General features: G+C 36.2%; 1 protein-coding gene across 11 annotated transcripts in view; it reads right to left on the bottom strand.

The window, feature by feature from the left end:
* Positions 1-17177, bottom strand: part of PTPRD (protein tyrosine phosphatase receptor type D) — a gene marked incomplete at both ends in the record, with an annotated part of 382458 nt that overhangs the window by 278631 nt on the left and 86650 nt on the right. For all 11 annotated transcript variants that reach the window (XM_084237481.1, XM_084237484.1, XM_084237485.1 and 8 more), the window contains 2 exons: positions 3847-3988; positions 7123-7268. In XM_084237481.1, the coding sequence (XP_084093607.1) occupies positions 3847-3988; positions 7123-7268 (288 nt within the window). The remainder of the gene's footprint in view (positions 1-3846; positions 3989-7122; positions 7269-17177) is intronic.

The raw sequence follows: 17177 nt of genomic DNA, 5'->3' as shown, positions 1-17177 counted from the left end.
CTTTTTTTGTAGAATTTTCTATTAGAGAGGGGAATTATATGAACAACAACAACAAAAGCACTGCTGACTTTCTACTTGCATAAAAATGGCAGGTGCTTCTGGACTCTTAGGCGAAAGGAAAGTCTAGGGACGGTGATAGCTCAATTTCCCTGCTCAATGGCTGATAATATGTATCTGAGAGAACATTTCCATCCTTAGATATCATTACATCATTTTTTTCCCTCTTGACATGTTAGCCATGAAAAATTGTGGCAAGGAAACCAAAGATTCAGGAAGAACCCATTCTATCTGGATGATGATCCTTCATTTTAAAACACCCCCTCTATTCCTATGTTTGCCCCTCAGTACAGGCTGAGTGTCTAATTCAAAGTCCATTGCAGAATTCTACAACCAGGTACAGCTCAGCCTTTAATGACCTCCTGGTGAGATCGGAACTTTCACTTAAACTTCCTCTTAGGATAGAAAACATGTTTATGAGAGATCCATTTAGTGCCACGGATCTAGGCAACTAGTATTTCCTAATGTTCCTACAGTCAGAGTAACTAAAAACCTGGAAACGGGCAGGTTTCCCCCCGCCCCGCCCCCTCTTTCCCAAAGCTACTTCCACACAACAGTCCACAGGTTGCAGTTGGGAAATGCCCAAATACTACTTCCCAGGTCACACTCAGGCTGAGTTTATAGGTATCCTCCTTATAAAAACAGTTTTTCCAAGCTAGGGTAATTTGGAACAAGCTATGGGCAGAAAGTTTTCTCTGAAATAACTCCCTTCAATACACATGGGTGGTCAGAGTATTATTTCGATGTCTTCTGCATTAGCCACACAGGTCAGATGTTTAAATCTTCAATTAATTAAGTTTTCTAGTAGCCTGTGTGAAATAAATTAGTGATCTCCATCCAGCTCACTTAGACAAAACCCGTCAAGACAGCTGGCACATTTTTGGCATTGTCAGCAAAGTGGGGAAAAAGTAAATGATCCATGTGGACAAAATGGGCATCTGATGAGGTCCTCTGGAAGAACAGTGTAAAGCCATTTCCATCTACTGCAGCACAGGCAACATGATTTGCAAGAGAAAGTGAACTTAAAATGGACACAAAGCTCTTCAACTGTGGTATAAAACTCTTCATACTCATTTAGTGAACTGTTCACTCTATTTCTGTATTATGACGGTCAGTTTACAGCTGGAATGTTTTTCACGACTGTTATTACTACTTATCAGTAGTTATTTAGAAATTTTTAACAGAGGTAACTCTAGGAAACAATCATTTCTACCCCCCTTATTTCATGCCACAGTAACACAAAAAACTATTCTATTTTAAGGTTTGTTTAGACTACTTTCCCACTATCCAAAATATCTTTAGTTTTTTTTCTCATGAAACAGTTCCAAAATTACTAAACGCAGTCTTTAAAAAAAAAAAAAAGGTTTAAATACTTGAATAGAATCATAAATTTTCATATTTGACAGACACAGAGTAAATCAAATCATGTTACAATTTTCAAATGCATTTGTTTTATGTGGTGGCTAGTTAGAGAAAAGCAGATGAGACAGGGGACCCCTCATCAGTGGGCAGCAGGAAAACCTCTCACTGTCTAAGCACAATGATACTTTCCTCCAACTTTCTGTAAATGTGTTCATCGAAAGAATAAAGCTTAAGTGATTCAAATGGCTGTCATTTTCTTCTAAAAGGTTTAAAATCATAAAGTGGGAAAAAAGGAGATATTTCTGATAAATTTCATTTTGCTGCATCTTTTATAATAACTTTCTACATAGCATTAGTTCCAAAAATAAGCAGATGAAGTTGAAAAATATTAAACAAATTAGTTTGAGTTTGCTCAGATATGAACACCTGAATAATTATTTTGTAATATTCTGACATTTTATCTGCATTTACATGAAAAATACATATGTATTTTAGTACACTTTACAGTATGTATAAACATATTTTGTAGGATTCCTCTGAGTTCTAAAATTTGACTTCTAATTCTTGTTATTTGTGTTCTACTGTCTTATTGTCTGACAGATTTTATTCTTTCCTTTACCTATGCAAACATTTTTTAAAAAATTAAAAATAATCAATAGGGTTCAATTACCTATAGTTCACAAGGATCTATGACTTCTATTCTCATTGATTGGGCTTACTGTTGTGGCCTAGAACCAGCTTTCATACTTGAGAGTTTGTATCTATGAGCCCATCCAAGTGGAAATGACCTTATCTACGGTCATACACTCTGGATGTGGTGGTGAATCGATGGGGTGAGTGCTTATGTGGCTGCTTGCTCCATATCTATGGAATTCACTCTTTCTGACCAACTTTTATATTAGCTTCGTTTCTGAATATTGCACTACAGCAAGCGTGATAAAAGTGTCACCGTAAAGCAGAAAGCTGATCTAGTGGCTTTTACTCCCATCTTATCTCCTGTTGGAGAGCTAAACCTCCGGTCCTAAAAGAGGTAGCCCATTCAATTATCATCAGGGGTGTGTAACATGCACTTGAAGAGGTGTGAACCTGTAACTCTGAAACATGTACAGTGTTATAAGCCAATGATACCTAAAAACAAAAAACAAAACAAACAAGAACCCCCCTATCTATTCTACAGAGATATTATCTCTTTATTTTTAGCACTCTTTATCTTTAGCAATTGTAAACTTGTTTACAAGTTTAACTCTGCATTTGTAATAGAGATATGAGGCATTTCTTGTATGAATATAGCATTCCATAAAGGCCAAGAATATAATTCAAATCTGACTTGTTTATTTTTAAGCATCATTCTTTTCCATGGATCTAAAAGGCTATATCTAGTTGGTCAACATTTCTCCAGAGGCATACTAAGATGTTTTTATTATTTAAATTATATTTAGGATATAAATAGAAGTTACCTCATTTTTTCTAGGTATCTAGGTATCTTGGTACTAAAAAGATCAAGTGGGAAACATTTTTGATTTTATAAACTGATAGTATAAATTCATCCTTCAGTAGGAAAAAAATGAAATTAAGCAGCCACACACTTAATGTATGCACATTCCTCTGGGATTATTAAATTTTGATCCTTTTTTTCAATTCTCTTCATCTGAAAGTCTACTATCCAAAGTTCTAGAATCAAGCAACGTGATATTCTCATTTCTCCGCAAAAGACTACGATCACAAATACATAGCAGAGTATTAGTAATCATCAGACTTCACTCTTTAGCACCGTCATTCAAACCAAAGTCTAGAAAGTAGACACACTGTACTAGGGGTCTGCAAGTGCCCCCACGCACTGTTCAAATTTCAGGAGCCACATAGCAGGAAAAAAAAGGGGACACACCGTCTCTATTCACTTTGCAAGAATAGATAGCACAAGAAATATAAAAAGCTAAAATTAAAACACATTTTTGACATAAAGAAAACTCATGCCTTTCTAATTCTTGATTCCTCTGCTTAACAAGAATTCATCTTCAGGATGAAAAATGTTCCTTTAATTTTGCAAGCATTAATGACAGCTTTAGTTAATTTATAGAAAGTAGTTGCTGACTCACATGTGAAAAATCCATGCACAAGTAATGCTAACATGTTAAAGAGTAATACAACCTCTTATTTTTCTAGTTCTCTACCAAAAATCAAAACGGTACCTGGCCATTTGAAATGAGCACTTATTTGGGATTTTCTTCTCTCTCTCTGCTTAGTGCTTAAGGTACACAATGAGAGAGAGTGTCCACTATCTACTTAGAAGTTTAACCCTTATACACTCTTTATTTCAATTCAAGTCCCACTTTAGTGCCATATCAGTCTTTTCGAAGGTCCTACAGAATGCCTGGGATTTGAATTTCATCAATGACACAAGCAATAACCTTGCACTTGAGCACTTACCACGTAAAACTGTGAGTCTGGTGGATACACTTATTTCTCCCACATTATTTGAGGCCACACATTCATAAATGGCCTCATCCCTTGGAGTCCGCAAGGGCTGTATTCTGAGAACTGATCCAGATCCATCGTCAAACTCTATTACCTATTAGAGGAAACGATAGCTGTCACAGGTGTTGTTACAATTGTCTACCTCTCAGCTAAACTTCTTAATGCAGTGGTAAGTCAGTTGAAAGGTTCAGAATAAATTCAGCAGCACTATTAAACTAAATTTGGACACAGAGATGAAATAGAATATTTGTTCTAATATAATGAATCTTCACCTGAAGAATGGGAAAGACACATAACTACATATGCAAAAAATGTAGATTTCTAGTCTCTACTGAAAAGCATCTAGGATTTGCTCATGAAAAAATTCCAGCATGTATTTCTAGGGCAATCTGACCCTATTCATTTTGTAAAAGACTTGCTACTATGTTGGATAAACTCTTCAAATTATCCTGTCTCTGACAGTGCATATGCACATGTAGATCCATTCAATAATTGGACCATAGAGTGAAGAATTAATGCATGCACTACTGTAGCTCTTCTGGTTTAAAGTGTCTCATCCTGAACAGTATAGATGAACAAACCATGAAGAGAAACTGCATAAATCTAGTACTTAGGCAGCCAACGAGACGGCTTTCACAACCCAAGAAGCCTGATGGCGTGCATTAATTTTACCATAAATCATTCCAGTATTTGTTCTAGCTTAGCATTTTCTGCATTTTTAGAGCACTTTTTGCTGTAAAATGGAGGCTTGCTTCACCAGGCAGAAAATTAATGTCCTAAACAGTAAGCCTGAATTCACTATCATTATGAACTCTACTCTGAAACAGTTTAGCAACACTAGTAATCCTATTTGTCAGCTAATTCAAGTAGTATGTTTATAATATGATGATGATGATGGGGATGATGATGATGATACTGATAAATATGGAGTCCTCTTCCTGCCTTCTCTATAACTACTGTGTGCTTTTTCAGCTGTTCACTGTGATGCTGTGCTGTTTGTCATTTTGCATTTTCCCATGAATAATACTTTGTGCCTAAGAAGTGAAAAAATTGATAATGCCTTATGAATATATTTATGGGGGATGCTCAATTCTAGATTTTGTGTGGTGCATGTGCATGTCAATTTATGCAAGAGACTGAATGGTTCTAAAATGTCTACTTCAAGTCCTTTGGACATTTCATTTAGGTTCTAAATTCACAAAACCAGCCAAAATGTCCCACCTCTCAAAGCACCACAGTTTATTTTCACCTCTATTAAGGACACATTTGAGAAGGACTCCATTATGCACCTGGGGAGAAAGAAGCTTCATACTTGAAGTCTTTGTCAAATATACCATTATTTAAATAGATAGCTATGTGAGCATCCCATAGCTTATTGCAGAGAAAAGTTTAGACATCTTTAGTACCTCTTCAAATTTTCAGTGTTCCACATCTTCGCATGGTTACACTTCAAATATATTTCCTGTTATTAAAACCTATCCTCACATACAATAAATAAACTCTAGTACACATATTAGAAGTTAATCCTGTAATTTCCAATCTGAATTCACTTAGTGAATACCCCACATGCATTTCATACCGACAACGGACAATTTTACAAGGTGCTGGAGATAGAAGAGGGAGTAAAATCAGTTTCCCCCAATGTGAGCATGGACCTTAAAAATTAGTGAAGTCAAAGATTACATATATATTATTACAATTATTAAAATCTCAACTCAAAACTAGATACTATTTGATGTAGGTGCTTTGTGTAAAAGTAATAAATTTTTCCTGGATATGTTCTTGACTCCCACTAAGAATTATACTTAGACCCAGCAGAGCTCATGTTTTGAAATGTTTACTATTATAATGTTTGATGCAAGATTTGTAAGAAGCCATCATCACTAGCAAGCATGATAACAAACTCTACTTCAACAAAATATTTAATGTCATTAAAGTAAAAAAATAATGTAATGTGCACCAAAGATGTGTGCACACAGTATTCTCTAAATAATATAGGAAACATTTCCTAAAGATTATTTAAGATATAATTTTGATATTTATCACTACAGGGATTTAATTTTAAATTTACCATTTCTCAACTACAATCTGAAGTTCAACTTTTCCCTATGCCTTTGACCGATTTATTACTCTGGAGACCAAGAGAAAAAAATAAGAGTATACTCAAACTTTCTGAATTTTTTGGTTGCTAGGTGTCTTTTAATAAGGAATTACTTTTAATTTGCCAAACTGTGAATTAGTCCATGAGACACATTAGAAAATCAGGTAAGTGGAATTGAATTTTACAATTTGGCATAGTTTGGACATCTTAATAGCTTGTAAGTCTCAAGCTATCCTACTAATGTTTTATATTATTAGCATGACATAGTATATTTTGTTCTTATCTTTTCCTGTGCAGCTTATAATTTCCTTTTAGAATAAATTAATTTGAAACCATAAATCTCATTACAAACAGCCAAGGTCATACCTGAAGTATGTTTTATCAACACACTGAACTTTTGTGATAAAGAAAACTGATCTCCTTTCAGTTGGTTTCATGAATGTCAATCTGGCTAGGGTATGTTTCTTCAAGAGTCATACTGTGCACTAACACACTTGAGTGAATTTTTTATTCTAATTTATGTTACAGACAAGACTCAGGTATAAGGTGTAATGGAAAAGTTCATTTGATGTCCAGGACCCATTCCCCTTTTCCTGGTAATATGAATTTGAATTTTCTTTGTGAAAACACTGCTCCCTAATTCCAAGCCATGGGGTTATACTAAACTGACTTTCTTCACAGTAACAGGGGTGCATTTTATTAAATTAAATAAGTTAGCCTATACCATTCAGCTACCTCCCAGAATGGTTCAGAGATAAGCATGCAATTCAATAAAAGTCAATGGTGTAGGAAGCTTCCATTCATCTTCTAGACTAGATCATGTAAGTATGTGAGGCTTTGTCTTGCAACCTTAAGTGGAAGAAGTGATCTAAAAGTGAGGTGAACAGATGCTGGGGATACTATTTGATCCCTCGTAGAAATAGACACTAAATCAGACACCTGAACCTTCATATCATTTTTTCCTTTTTTAACAGAGATCATTTAGTGTTAAATTTTCCAGGACATGCAACATAAAGAATGCCATAGCTCAGCGACAATGACAGAGTAAAAACAAGCAAGTAACATAGACAAAGAAGATCCAGTGGATACATTCTTCCCCCAGAGAAACAGAACAATGGACCTAATACCTCAAATCTCTGATTGCTGACTTTCTTCCCTTTTTTGTTCCAGACAATTTTTGGTCTTGGGTCACCAGTAGCTTGACAAATGAAAGAAGCAACTCCACCAGAGACCCCAGTCTGGTCAACGGGAGTTCGTGTAAACCTTGGAGGTGCTGAAATGAAAAGAAATAAACATCACAATTAGATGGAAAATTAGAATACAAACAATTATACAGCTGCCACTGTTTTCCCCATAAACCTTCAAGCCCATTTACACACACACACACACACACACACACACGGGTTACATAATTAGGACAGCACCTTTTACTTCTGAGGGTAATTTAAAAATGTAAAAGGTGGGGGGTAACTTTTTAGCCAAGTTATCTGCTTTTACTGCTGAAATCTGTGTTATGGCAGAGATCCAATAACATCCAAAAAGCAACATCACACATTAATTTTTATTACCAGTTTAAAAAAAAATCCAATTTGTTCTCTGTAACAAAATGAGCTCATCAATCAAAGTGAGTAAAATTTTAGCTCTTTGCTTTGATGCTGCTATCAGGACACTGCCAGAAAGCAGCACTGCCACTGCTAAGCTATTAAAATTAGTGACATTTAAGAGAAACTCTAGGAAATTTTAGAAAGACAAGAAATACAGCCCTGAATTGGAATGTCTGGCCAGAAACAGAAACAGGGAGAAATGGCAAAGTGACTCTATCCTAGATATGGTGTCCTGCCTTACTTTAAACTTAACAATTTACATAAAAAAATAAAATGGGTCAAGAAGTCCACAAAGGTCATAAGAAAGAAAAGAATTTCTTCACAGAAAGATGTAGACTTAAAGATTCCCAGGATGAACAGCTAGAAGTTAGAGGCTTTTTCAATGTCCTCCCTACCTTTTAAAAGTTCCTAACATTCACCCTCCTTAAAAACCTGACTTCCAGATCTAGAAATCTAATCATGTGAATTATGTAACATGTCAGTAAATATTTATAAACAAGGTTATCATAATGTCATATATTTAACAAAGATCATAAGGACCCTAAGTATCAAATAATATAATAATTGATGGGAAAACGAACTATGGCATAATGATGAAACAGCATATAAACAGTACATGTAGTATTTATAAAGCTTTCATAATATGAGAAATGCTTACAATACAATAAAAAGCCAGATATTATACAAAATTATATATAAGGAATATCAGCTAATAAAAAGTGCAGCAAAAATAAAACAAAATATACTAAAATGTTAATGGTGGTTGTTTAGAGAAAGCATTTTAATTTTTTTCCTACTTCTTTACATTTTTCTATTCAGTCTTGTGTTTTTAGAATTACATTATGTTAGAAACATTTTTAACTCAAAAACTTTTTATTTTTCCATATTATTTTCTATTTTCTTTTCACTATTATGAATTTTCTACTCTCCTGTGTTTCAGATACATGCCCCTGAAAAATGGTTGTAAATAATTCTAGCCATGTCTCATTTTGTAAACAATCCTCAGATTCTAAGCAGTAAGCAAATAACAAAGCTCGTATGGTAACTCATCCCCACTATTTTCTTTCCATTGCTTTGTGTTGCCCACATGCTGATTCTGTTTCCTGGTGGTGTTCATTGACTCTCTTGGTTTCTCTGACATCATGGAAGTTAAATTCCCATCTTAGTTCTATCATTATGTACATGTATCATCTTGGAGAATTTATATTTTGACTAACTTTCCTATTACTTAACTGTAAAAAAATGATTATGAAATAAAACATTTTGTAAAGGTCCCCTGTAGTTTTAAGGGAAAACCCTGATTGCTTTATTTCCATGATGAGTGATGGCAAGGAAAAGGGGAGAGACATCTCTGCAATGCCAGTTAGTGCCTGGTCAGAATAGTCAACTTGGTGATAGTGGAACTGTTAGGAATGCGGGACCATTTGTTCAGAAATATTAGGAAAGAAAGCAGGTCCTACCAGCACTGCTAGACATCACATCCTCAGCATCTCTGGGTAGCTGTGCAAGCTAGATGATTACCAGAACCGCAGGAAGTACTTAAAATGATTTGAAACTGACTAACAGTGTGAGGACTCAAATGCACTGTACATTGATGTCACCTTTCTTGAAACAAACTAAAATGTCATTAAAATTATTTTTTTTATTCTGCTACTAACTTCAAACAATATAAATTGATAATAACCACACAGTTGTCAGCATCTAATATGGAAATTAAAATTATACAATTAAAATTCCCTAGAAGAATTAAATATATTGCATTTCTATATCAAATGCTACAATACTGTCATTTTTAAATAGCTTCCTTTTCAAAGTCTATAGCATAAACATTGGCAATGAATGAAAATCAATTTTAACAAGCCAGATTCTCATTTAAGTTGTTTTGAAATTTATAGCAAGAACGTGTGAATAGGGTGAAGGGCTATCACATAAAATTAAATAAACCCTGAATGTAGGGTGCCATTTTCAATGCACTGGAAAAATATAATTTTTAAAGATTATTTTATTTATATAAGAACTGGGGTACAGGCCAGAGCATGGGAGGGTGAGAGAATTCACCAGAGACAGAGTGGGGAGCAGACCTGGCAGACGGAGTGACACCACTGCTGAGGGGAGTAACGGGGGAGACAGGAGAGGTCTGCCACGCCATATGGGTATCTCCCTGGCCACCCAGGAATCGAACCCGTGCTGCAGAAGCTGTGGACACCTTCATAGCTCTGTGCTCAACGCACTGCGCCACCGGGGAGGCCCAAAAATATAATTATTTTTAAAGGGCTAGAATCCTGCTTCTTGTTTGTTTTCCAAAATATGTTCACTGGGATAAATAGGTTCACATCTTTGTATCTGCTCTGGGGGTTAAAGGTTCAAACTTCTACAAATGTATAATTTCACACCCTGCCTACCACCAGAGCCCCAACAATCCCTGATCATGTTCCATTAGGCCCCCTCCCCCCACCACTCCTTTCCTGCCACCTTCCCACTCAGATAGCTTACGTTTTGCAGGCAGATGTTCGGAGTTTATAATTGATTTGGTTTTCACTGACTCTTTGTTATGTTTCTCTATATTCCACACATAAGTGAGACCATCCTGTATTTGTCTTTCTTCCTGAACTTATTTTGCTTAGCATTATCTTTCTTCTCATCTCGAAGAATGAAGGACATAAGTATGGATGCTAATAAAAGGACTTTATTTCTAAAGATGAAGTCAAGTAATGACACGAACCTACAGAAATGCAGGAAATACATTAAACAACTAGCTAGAATTGGTTTCAAGTCTGGGACCATTTTCCTAAATCCTACTAATTATCACTGTAAGACTAAGTATATCTTACCAAAAAAAAAAAAAATCTACAAAGGTTCCTAGAATTTATTCTTTGAAAATAAGAAAATGAAATTGATCACATATATTAAAATGAAAACCATACTGGGTTCTTGTATGCAAAGGTCTTTGCAGAAAAGAATCTCATGGCTTTCTTATCGGATCTGGTATACGTTTCTCTGAATTTCTCCACAATCTCCAAGACACAGAAAGGGTAAGTGCCACTGTTCTAAAGTACAAAGTTAAGATTCTAGATAATACAGTAAAACCTTTCAGTAAGCAGGTATGTTACATAACTAGACATCACTGTTAGCCAGACTCTAAAAACCAATGTTGTCAATGTCAGAAAACCAGTCAAAAGAAAGGTCTGAGAAAATAAGAAAACTAAACTTAACAACTTCAACAAATGTTCCAAGCAAATATAAAACCTTTATCCTCAGCGGGGCTTAGCAATATATAGCACCCACTTCCTCTTAATTTTATCTTATCTTCATAAAAGGAACCAAATGAATCTTCTACCTTCTTTTGTGATGGATACTGCCCAAACTCAAGCCATGCTGTGAAGACAAGGCAAAAAGGAAGAGAATCTACATAAAAGCACAAAATAAAGATTTTTTCTAAAAAGTCACAGAATGGACATCCTTGGGTGTGAATTATGAAAATCTCTATTTTCATCCCGTAAAACACAACCATCTATATTATACTTGCTCTTAGAAAAAAAAAATATTGAAAAGGACATTAAAACTTCATAGTGACCAATTTTAGCTAAGTGCCCTTCCATTATTGTGGATAACTGCCATTGCTATCTACCTAAAGCTACCAACACTGTGCTTTCAAAATGCATTTCTGTTCAAGCTGATTTTGACAAGTGAGGAATAGGATCTTTTATTAAACTAATGCCGGGCACCGCAGAGGTCAAATTACTCTAAGATCCAGAAAGTCTATTTTCTAAATGGAAAACAGAGAAGCTAAATATGCATATGAGTCAGAAGAGAGGCATGGATGATATACTATAACATGTCTGCCTAGCTTACTTGCTGTTTTCAAAGACTACATTCTCAGGATGCATTCATAGAGCAGACAGTACCTCCAGGAATATAGTAGAATACTATTCTCTACATAGCTCAAGAGAAGCCACAGGAAGCTAATTGATTCTTACATCTAAGAGATTGGATTGTTTCTTAAAGCATAACCAATGAACAATACCTTTGCATGTAATGATTCTAATATTTTGATGTCATGGCAGGTTTCACATTGCTAGGCTGTCTGAAGACAAGGTGATAAGCCCAATGAGCACTTTTGGGTATTAGATTGAAAGGACAGAACCAACCAGCAATTGCCTCTGACCATCCTTAACAAACTGCCCTATCAAGGGCAAATCCCTCCCTTAAGCGCACTATATTAAGTAGAGCTAGATATATTAGTGGGGAGAAAACCAATGAAATCTACCAGGAACATCCACAGAAGAAAGGAATTTATGAGAAATTCTTAAAGGTTAAGAAGGCTACTCAGATTTGCAGCAATTTGATTGGTCAACTGAGAAACATTTAAAATAGATTCAAAGTAAAGACCTCACACCACAAAAGTGAAGAGAAGAAATAAAGGTGCCATTTGTCGAATTTAATTCTAATGAATAAGCTGCTTCTACAGACATCAAGGAACTATGTCTCATGGGGAACAAAGCTAACAGCATGTAACTAATTGGCTTTGTTTCTTTCAGCTGATTACCATTTCCTTAAATAGTGAGTTTTGTTTTTAAAGGGACATTTGTCATAATAATGTACTTAAAACCTAATGCAGGAAAGGTTAATAATACTATTAAGAGAAACTAAGGGAGAGGAAGAGGAATGTTCAGTAAGAATAGGTAGGGAGTGCCATCTTTAGGAATCTGCTTTCTCCCTAAAAGATGTCAGTAGAATTTACGAGACTGAACTTAGTCCATCTCTTATCTTTCTTTCTCTAGAATTATTAGGATAAAGATTCTGAAGTCCTCAGGATCAGGACCTCTGGGGTTGTTTCAGAAATGAAATGCATAGAAGGCAAGTTAGAGGTATTTCTAAGGTCAATGGAGGGGTTTATAGGTTTAGGGAAAAGAGCTGTGCTCAGGGGGGTTTACAATCCCTTCCAGCCACAGTGCACCTAGTGCCCAGCCCCAAACATAGGAAGTGGCCAGAGTTCATGTGAATGATGAATTTCCTGTCCTGATTGTTTTACTTTTTACCAGGGAGGACTGTAGTCAAGAAAATGTGATTGAGCGGGGCAACTGCATAGGCACATGCCTGGAGAAGAGGCAAAGTCGATGTCTGACCATAAGGAGGGTCAGAACCCTGGTGCTGACACCTGACTGAACTGGATTCAAAGCCAGATGTTCTATATGAACAGAGGACTATGAGGAAATTTCTCCTATGCCACAGAGTCTCCACAGGGTACCTGTGAAACATACAACAGGAGAAGTCTTTAAGTCAGAGTTTTTTTTGAGTCACTGATAGTATTTTCTTTTACATACAACTTCCCAATCTTTTTGTTTTTAAATTTGATTTGAGCATTATACTTCCAAATGTGATAAATAACTAGTCTTTAATGGATCCCATGCACTGGAATAAATGTCTTTTACATACCTTATATGTAGAGTTTTCAATAGTTCTGCAGCCTGTTAACATTATTCCTATTTCATGAATTTATGAAAAGCTTTATAGAACTATAGAAATTTGGAAGGAAGGAAGAAAAAAGAGTGGGCAGGAGGAAGGAGAAAGAAAGGAAGGAAGCATCCTGAGGTTAAAGGCGAGTCACAGACTTTTTATCTAATTGTGAAGTCCTGTGTGTTTTTTTTTTTTTGTTTGTTTGTTTTGTTTTGTTTTTTGTGCCAAAATAGAAAATGGTAAGTTACAGAGATCCTATATAGACCACATGTTATAACAATACAAATTCTATGTTATAAATCAATTTATTGTATATTTTCACATCTGTTTTAGTTAACTATAAAATGTACAATGATTGTTTTCCCAAGGATTTGGTAAATATTCTGTGCTATCTTACAGCAATTTGTTTTTTACAAGTGAGAATAGTCATCTAGAATGTGTTGTCTATAGAAGTTCTCCTAATTCCCTGGCGTCAACTGCAATCAGGGATAAATTAATTTATGGTGAGGCCTGGTCAACAGCCCCAAATCAATGTCACAAAACTCAAACAAACCACATAAGCTCTGAATTCAGTATGGTAGAATACATTTGTATTACTCTACTTACACATTCAATTTCCTCATGATAGAAAAAGACAAATATGTGATTAATGTTCTTGACATTAATTTACTCTCTCTTTTTTCAAGATATTTCATTGACCTAGGCCATGCATATCTACATCATTAGTTTTATTAAGGCCTCTGTTCTCAATTCTTGGAAAATGACTACTAAGCACTCTCCCACTGGATAAACAGAGTTCTTTGCCTCTGGATAAATATCAGTATCAAACCTGAGAAATGACTGATGAGTGCACTGCCCAAGAAGAAAGGGAAATTGGAGAGAGGGAGAAAGGGAAAGAATATAGAAAGAAGAGACATGGTTTCATATGAAATAGATCCCTCTCACTGGAAATTTTTCTCAATGCCTGATATTATTTCTAACCACTTTGAAGATTACCTGTGGCATCTGAAAATCACTAATAAAAGTCTCCACAGAATCTGCTTTCCCAGTCCAACTCGTCATACTAAGTATCCATCTCTGTGGCATTCCCATTCTCCCAAATGAAGACATTTTGTCTTCTTTTTCTTTGCCCCAACTGCTGTTCAATTATTGAGTCCCTCTGTGCCTTTTGTATGCCTCACATCTATTTTTTATATCTAATAACAATGGCATGGTTCTCTTTATCAGCTGGACATTAGACTCACTCAGGAGCCTTTCAAAAAGTGTACACACACACACACACACACACACACATTGGTGCTTAGAATTTACCACCTAGGGAATAGAAATTAAAATAGAAAATAAGTAATGGTGGTGGGCAATTTCTAGAAGATTCCAATGTCCCATCAGGATTATGAATCACTGAATATTATGTCTATAGTTTCCCATTCAGTCACCTCACCTCAGGGTTTTACAATCACAAACATATTACACATTATTGTAAAGCCTTATTTTCCTTCCCTTCTAACTCAGGTTTTTTTGTTTTTGTTTTTGTTTTTGTTTTGGTTTTGTTTTTGTTTTTGTTTTTGTTTTTTTTTTTAATGAATAGGATTACAACTCTTTTCCAAACTGCCCCTCTGCCTTCAAGATAAAAACAAACAAATGAATAAGCTTTAAAAGTTCATCGTGCAAAATAAAATCAGAGACTCCACCCAAAATACAGGGAATAAAGAGGCAGGAATCTCACTCTCCCTTGAAAATAAAAAGAAAAAAAAAACTGATATATGCTCCTACAAAAATTCAGACACTCTGAACTAGCTATTCAAATTCAGGACATTCACAGAAGTTCAGTAACTAAGGTTAGTGGCCACTGAGGGCAAATATAGAAGCAGCCGAGGGAGAGCCAGTCTGGGCTGGGAGTCGACTGCCCAAGCCACAATGAGGGAAAGCCCAAGACATAGGGATATTCCTTGGAGAAATTTTTCTGACACAACAGTGGACATACGCCTAACCATGGGCAGTCTCAGCAGACTGACCTGGGAGGTTGTGAATCCTGCAACTGGGCAGTGAAGTCACTGAAAGCTCTATCCCCTGCCCTTCCTGCAAGAAGTCAAAGAAAATGCAGGTGGAGTAAGGCCAGACTCCATAAAAAGCTCTACACCAGAAAGAATGACTATATAGTGAACTCACAAGGCCTCCATGATGTCAAACCAAGGATGCATATATTTCCAGTTCTGCAGAAACAGCAGCTGAGGCAAGGATAAGAGAAGGCCATTGTGGGTGGCCATAGTAATAAATGGACACACTTGCCACCATCACTCCCCCCCACACACACACACATGCACACACAGTGCTACCTTTGAACCACGTGCCAATTATTCACAGAGTATGAGCCTGAATATCCAGATATTGCCCTTCCTACTAGGAGGCCCAAGTTCACAGATCACAACCTCTAGAAGAAAGGAATAACAGGGAGGTTGGGAGAGAAGTGAAGACAGCCTAAGCACTTACTACAGCTCACTGTGGAATAAAACAAGAGGCAGAGGTGACAAATTCACTCCTCAAACCAAGATTGAGGATTTAAACCTTAGAACCTCCTCCTTCCTCCACCTTACATCCAGGTAAACGAAGAAGAGGACAAAGATAAATCCCTAGCTTCCCAATCACACCACACACATAAAAAGCAATAATAAGGCACTATACATGCCTAGGAAACAGGGCTATGTAAATACAAGATGGAAAAGCAAAATGTGAAGGGCAAAAGTCCCAGGACAAGTAAAAAGGAGACAGAATAGAGAAACTGTCAATAATTTCAAAATGACAAGTTAAAAATGCTAAATGAGACACTGGAAGGCCAGTCAAAGGCAGACAGACAGACACAAGATCTCAGAAAGGAAATCCAGGAAGGAGAGTTGTTCATTAAAGAGATTGAATATATAAAAAAATCACAAAAAGAGGGCCTCCCTGGTGGCACAAGGGTTAAGACACAACCTATGAAGCTATCCACAGCCTCTGCAGCAGGAGTTCGATTCCCAGCCAGCCAGGGAGCAACCCACATGGTGCAGCAGACCTCTCTTGACTCGCCCGCTGCTCTCCTTAGCAGCGTGCTTTGGTCAATCTGCCTGTTCTGTTCCCCACTCTGTCTCTGGTGAATCCTCCCCCCACACCCCTGTGCCGCTGGCCTGTACGCCAGCTCTTGTATGCATAAATAAATAAATCTTTGATTTAAAAAAAATCACTAAAAGACATTCTGACTGAAATGCAGACAAACTTAGCACTTTAAAGAGAATCAAAAAAGCAGAAGGAATTTCAGCTGTAGAAGATTGAAATAAACTACACATTTAGAAGTAAAGAAAACATGAAGACAAAGTAAAAATGAGCAAACTCTGAGAAATAAGATTCAATTTGAAGAGGAATCTTATGTGTGAATGGACTCCCAGAAGGAAGAAAACAGAAATAGGAGTAGAAAACTAACTTAAATATAATAAATGAGAACTTCCCAAACTTCTGGAATGCATTAAATGTAGTAGTCCAGCAAAGAATAAACACCTGACTTCTTAGATGTAAAATTGTCTACATTTAGACACAGCACTGTCAAACTATGAAAAATCAAAGAAAATAAAAAAAAATCAGTAAACAAGGGGAAAATAATAAATTATCAGGGCTCACAAATTAGGATTTCCCAAAATTTCAGTCTAGACACTCTCAAAGCAGGAAGAGAATGGAAGAAAGTTCTTGAAATCCTCATAGATAAGAACTGTCAGCTAAGAACTATCTTTCCTGTAAAATTATCAATTAAATATGAAGGGGTAACAAAGTTTTTCTCAGACAAACAGAAACTAACAGAATTTGAACCATCAGACCTGCCCTTCAAGTAATACTGAAAGGAGTTTTTCCACAAGGAAAGAAAAATTGAAGTACAAATTCCTTGGTGAAATTACAAGAGCAATAAGACACCTCTCCCAAAAGAAATAATGATATGAGTCAGCAGCACCCAATACTAGGGGTGGGGAGAAAGGAATGGGTAGAATCAGTATAGTTAAATGTCAGAGAGCAGATACCAGCTTACAAAAGACCCAATGCACTGGGATTCAAGTAAAACACCCATGGTAATCACGAATCAAAACCTAGAATATTGTGAA

The sequence above is a fragment of the Talpa europaea genome (genome assembly GCF_964194135.1).
Source record: "Talpa europaea genome assembly, chromosome: 7".
Taxonomy (NCBI): Eukaryota; Metazoa; Chordata; class Mammalia; order Eulipotyphla; family Talpidae; genus Talpa; species Talpa europaea.
The sequence above is the reverse complement of the archived record's forward strand: the minus strand, read 5'-3'. Positions and strand labels throughout refer to the sequence as shown.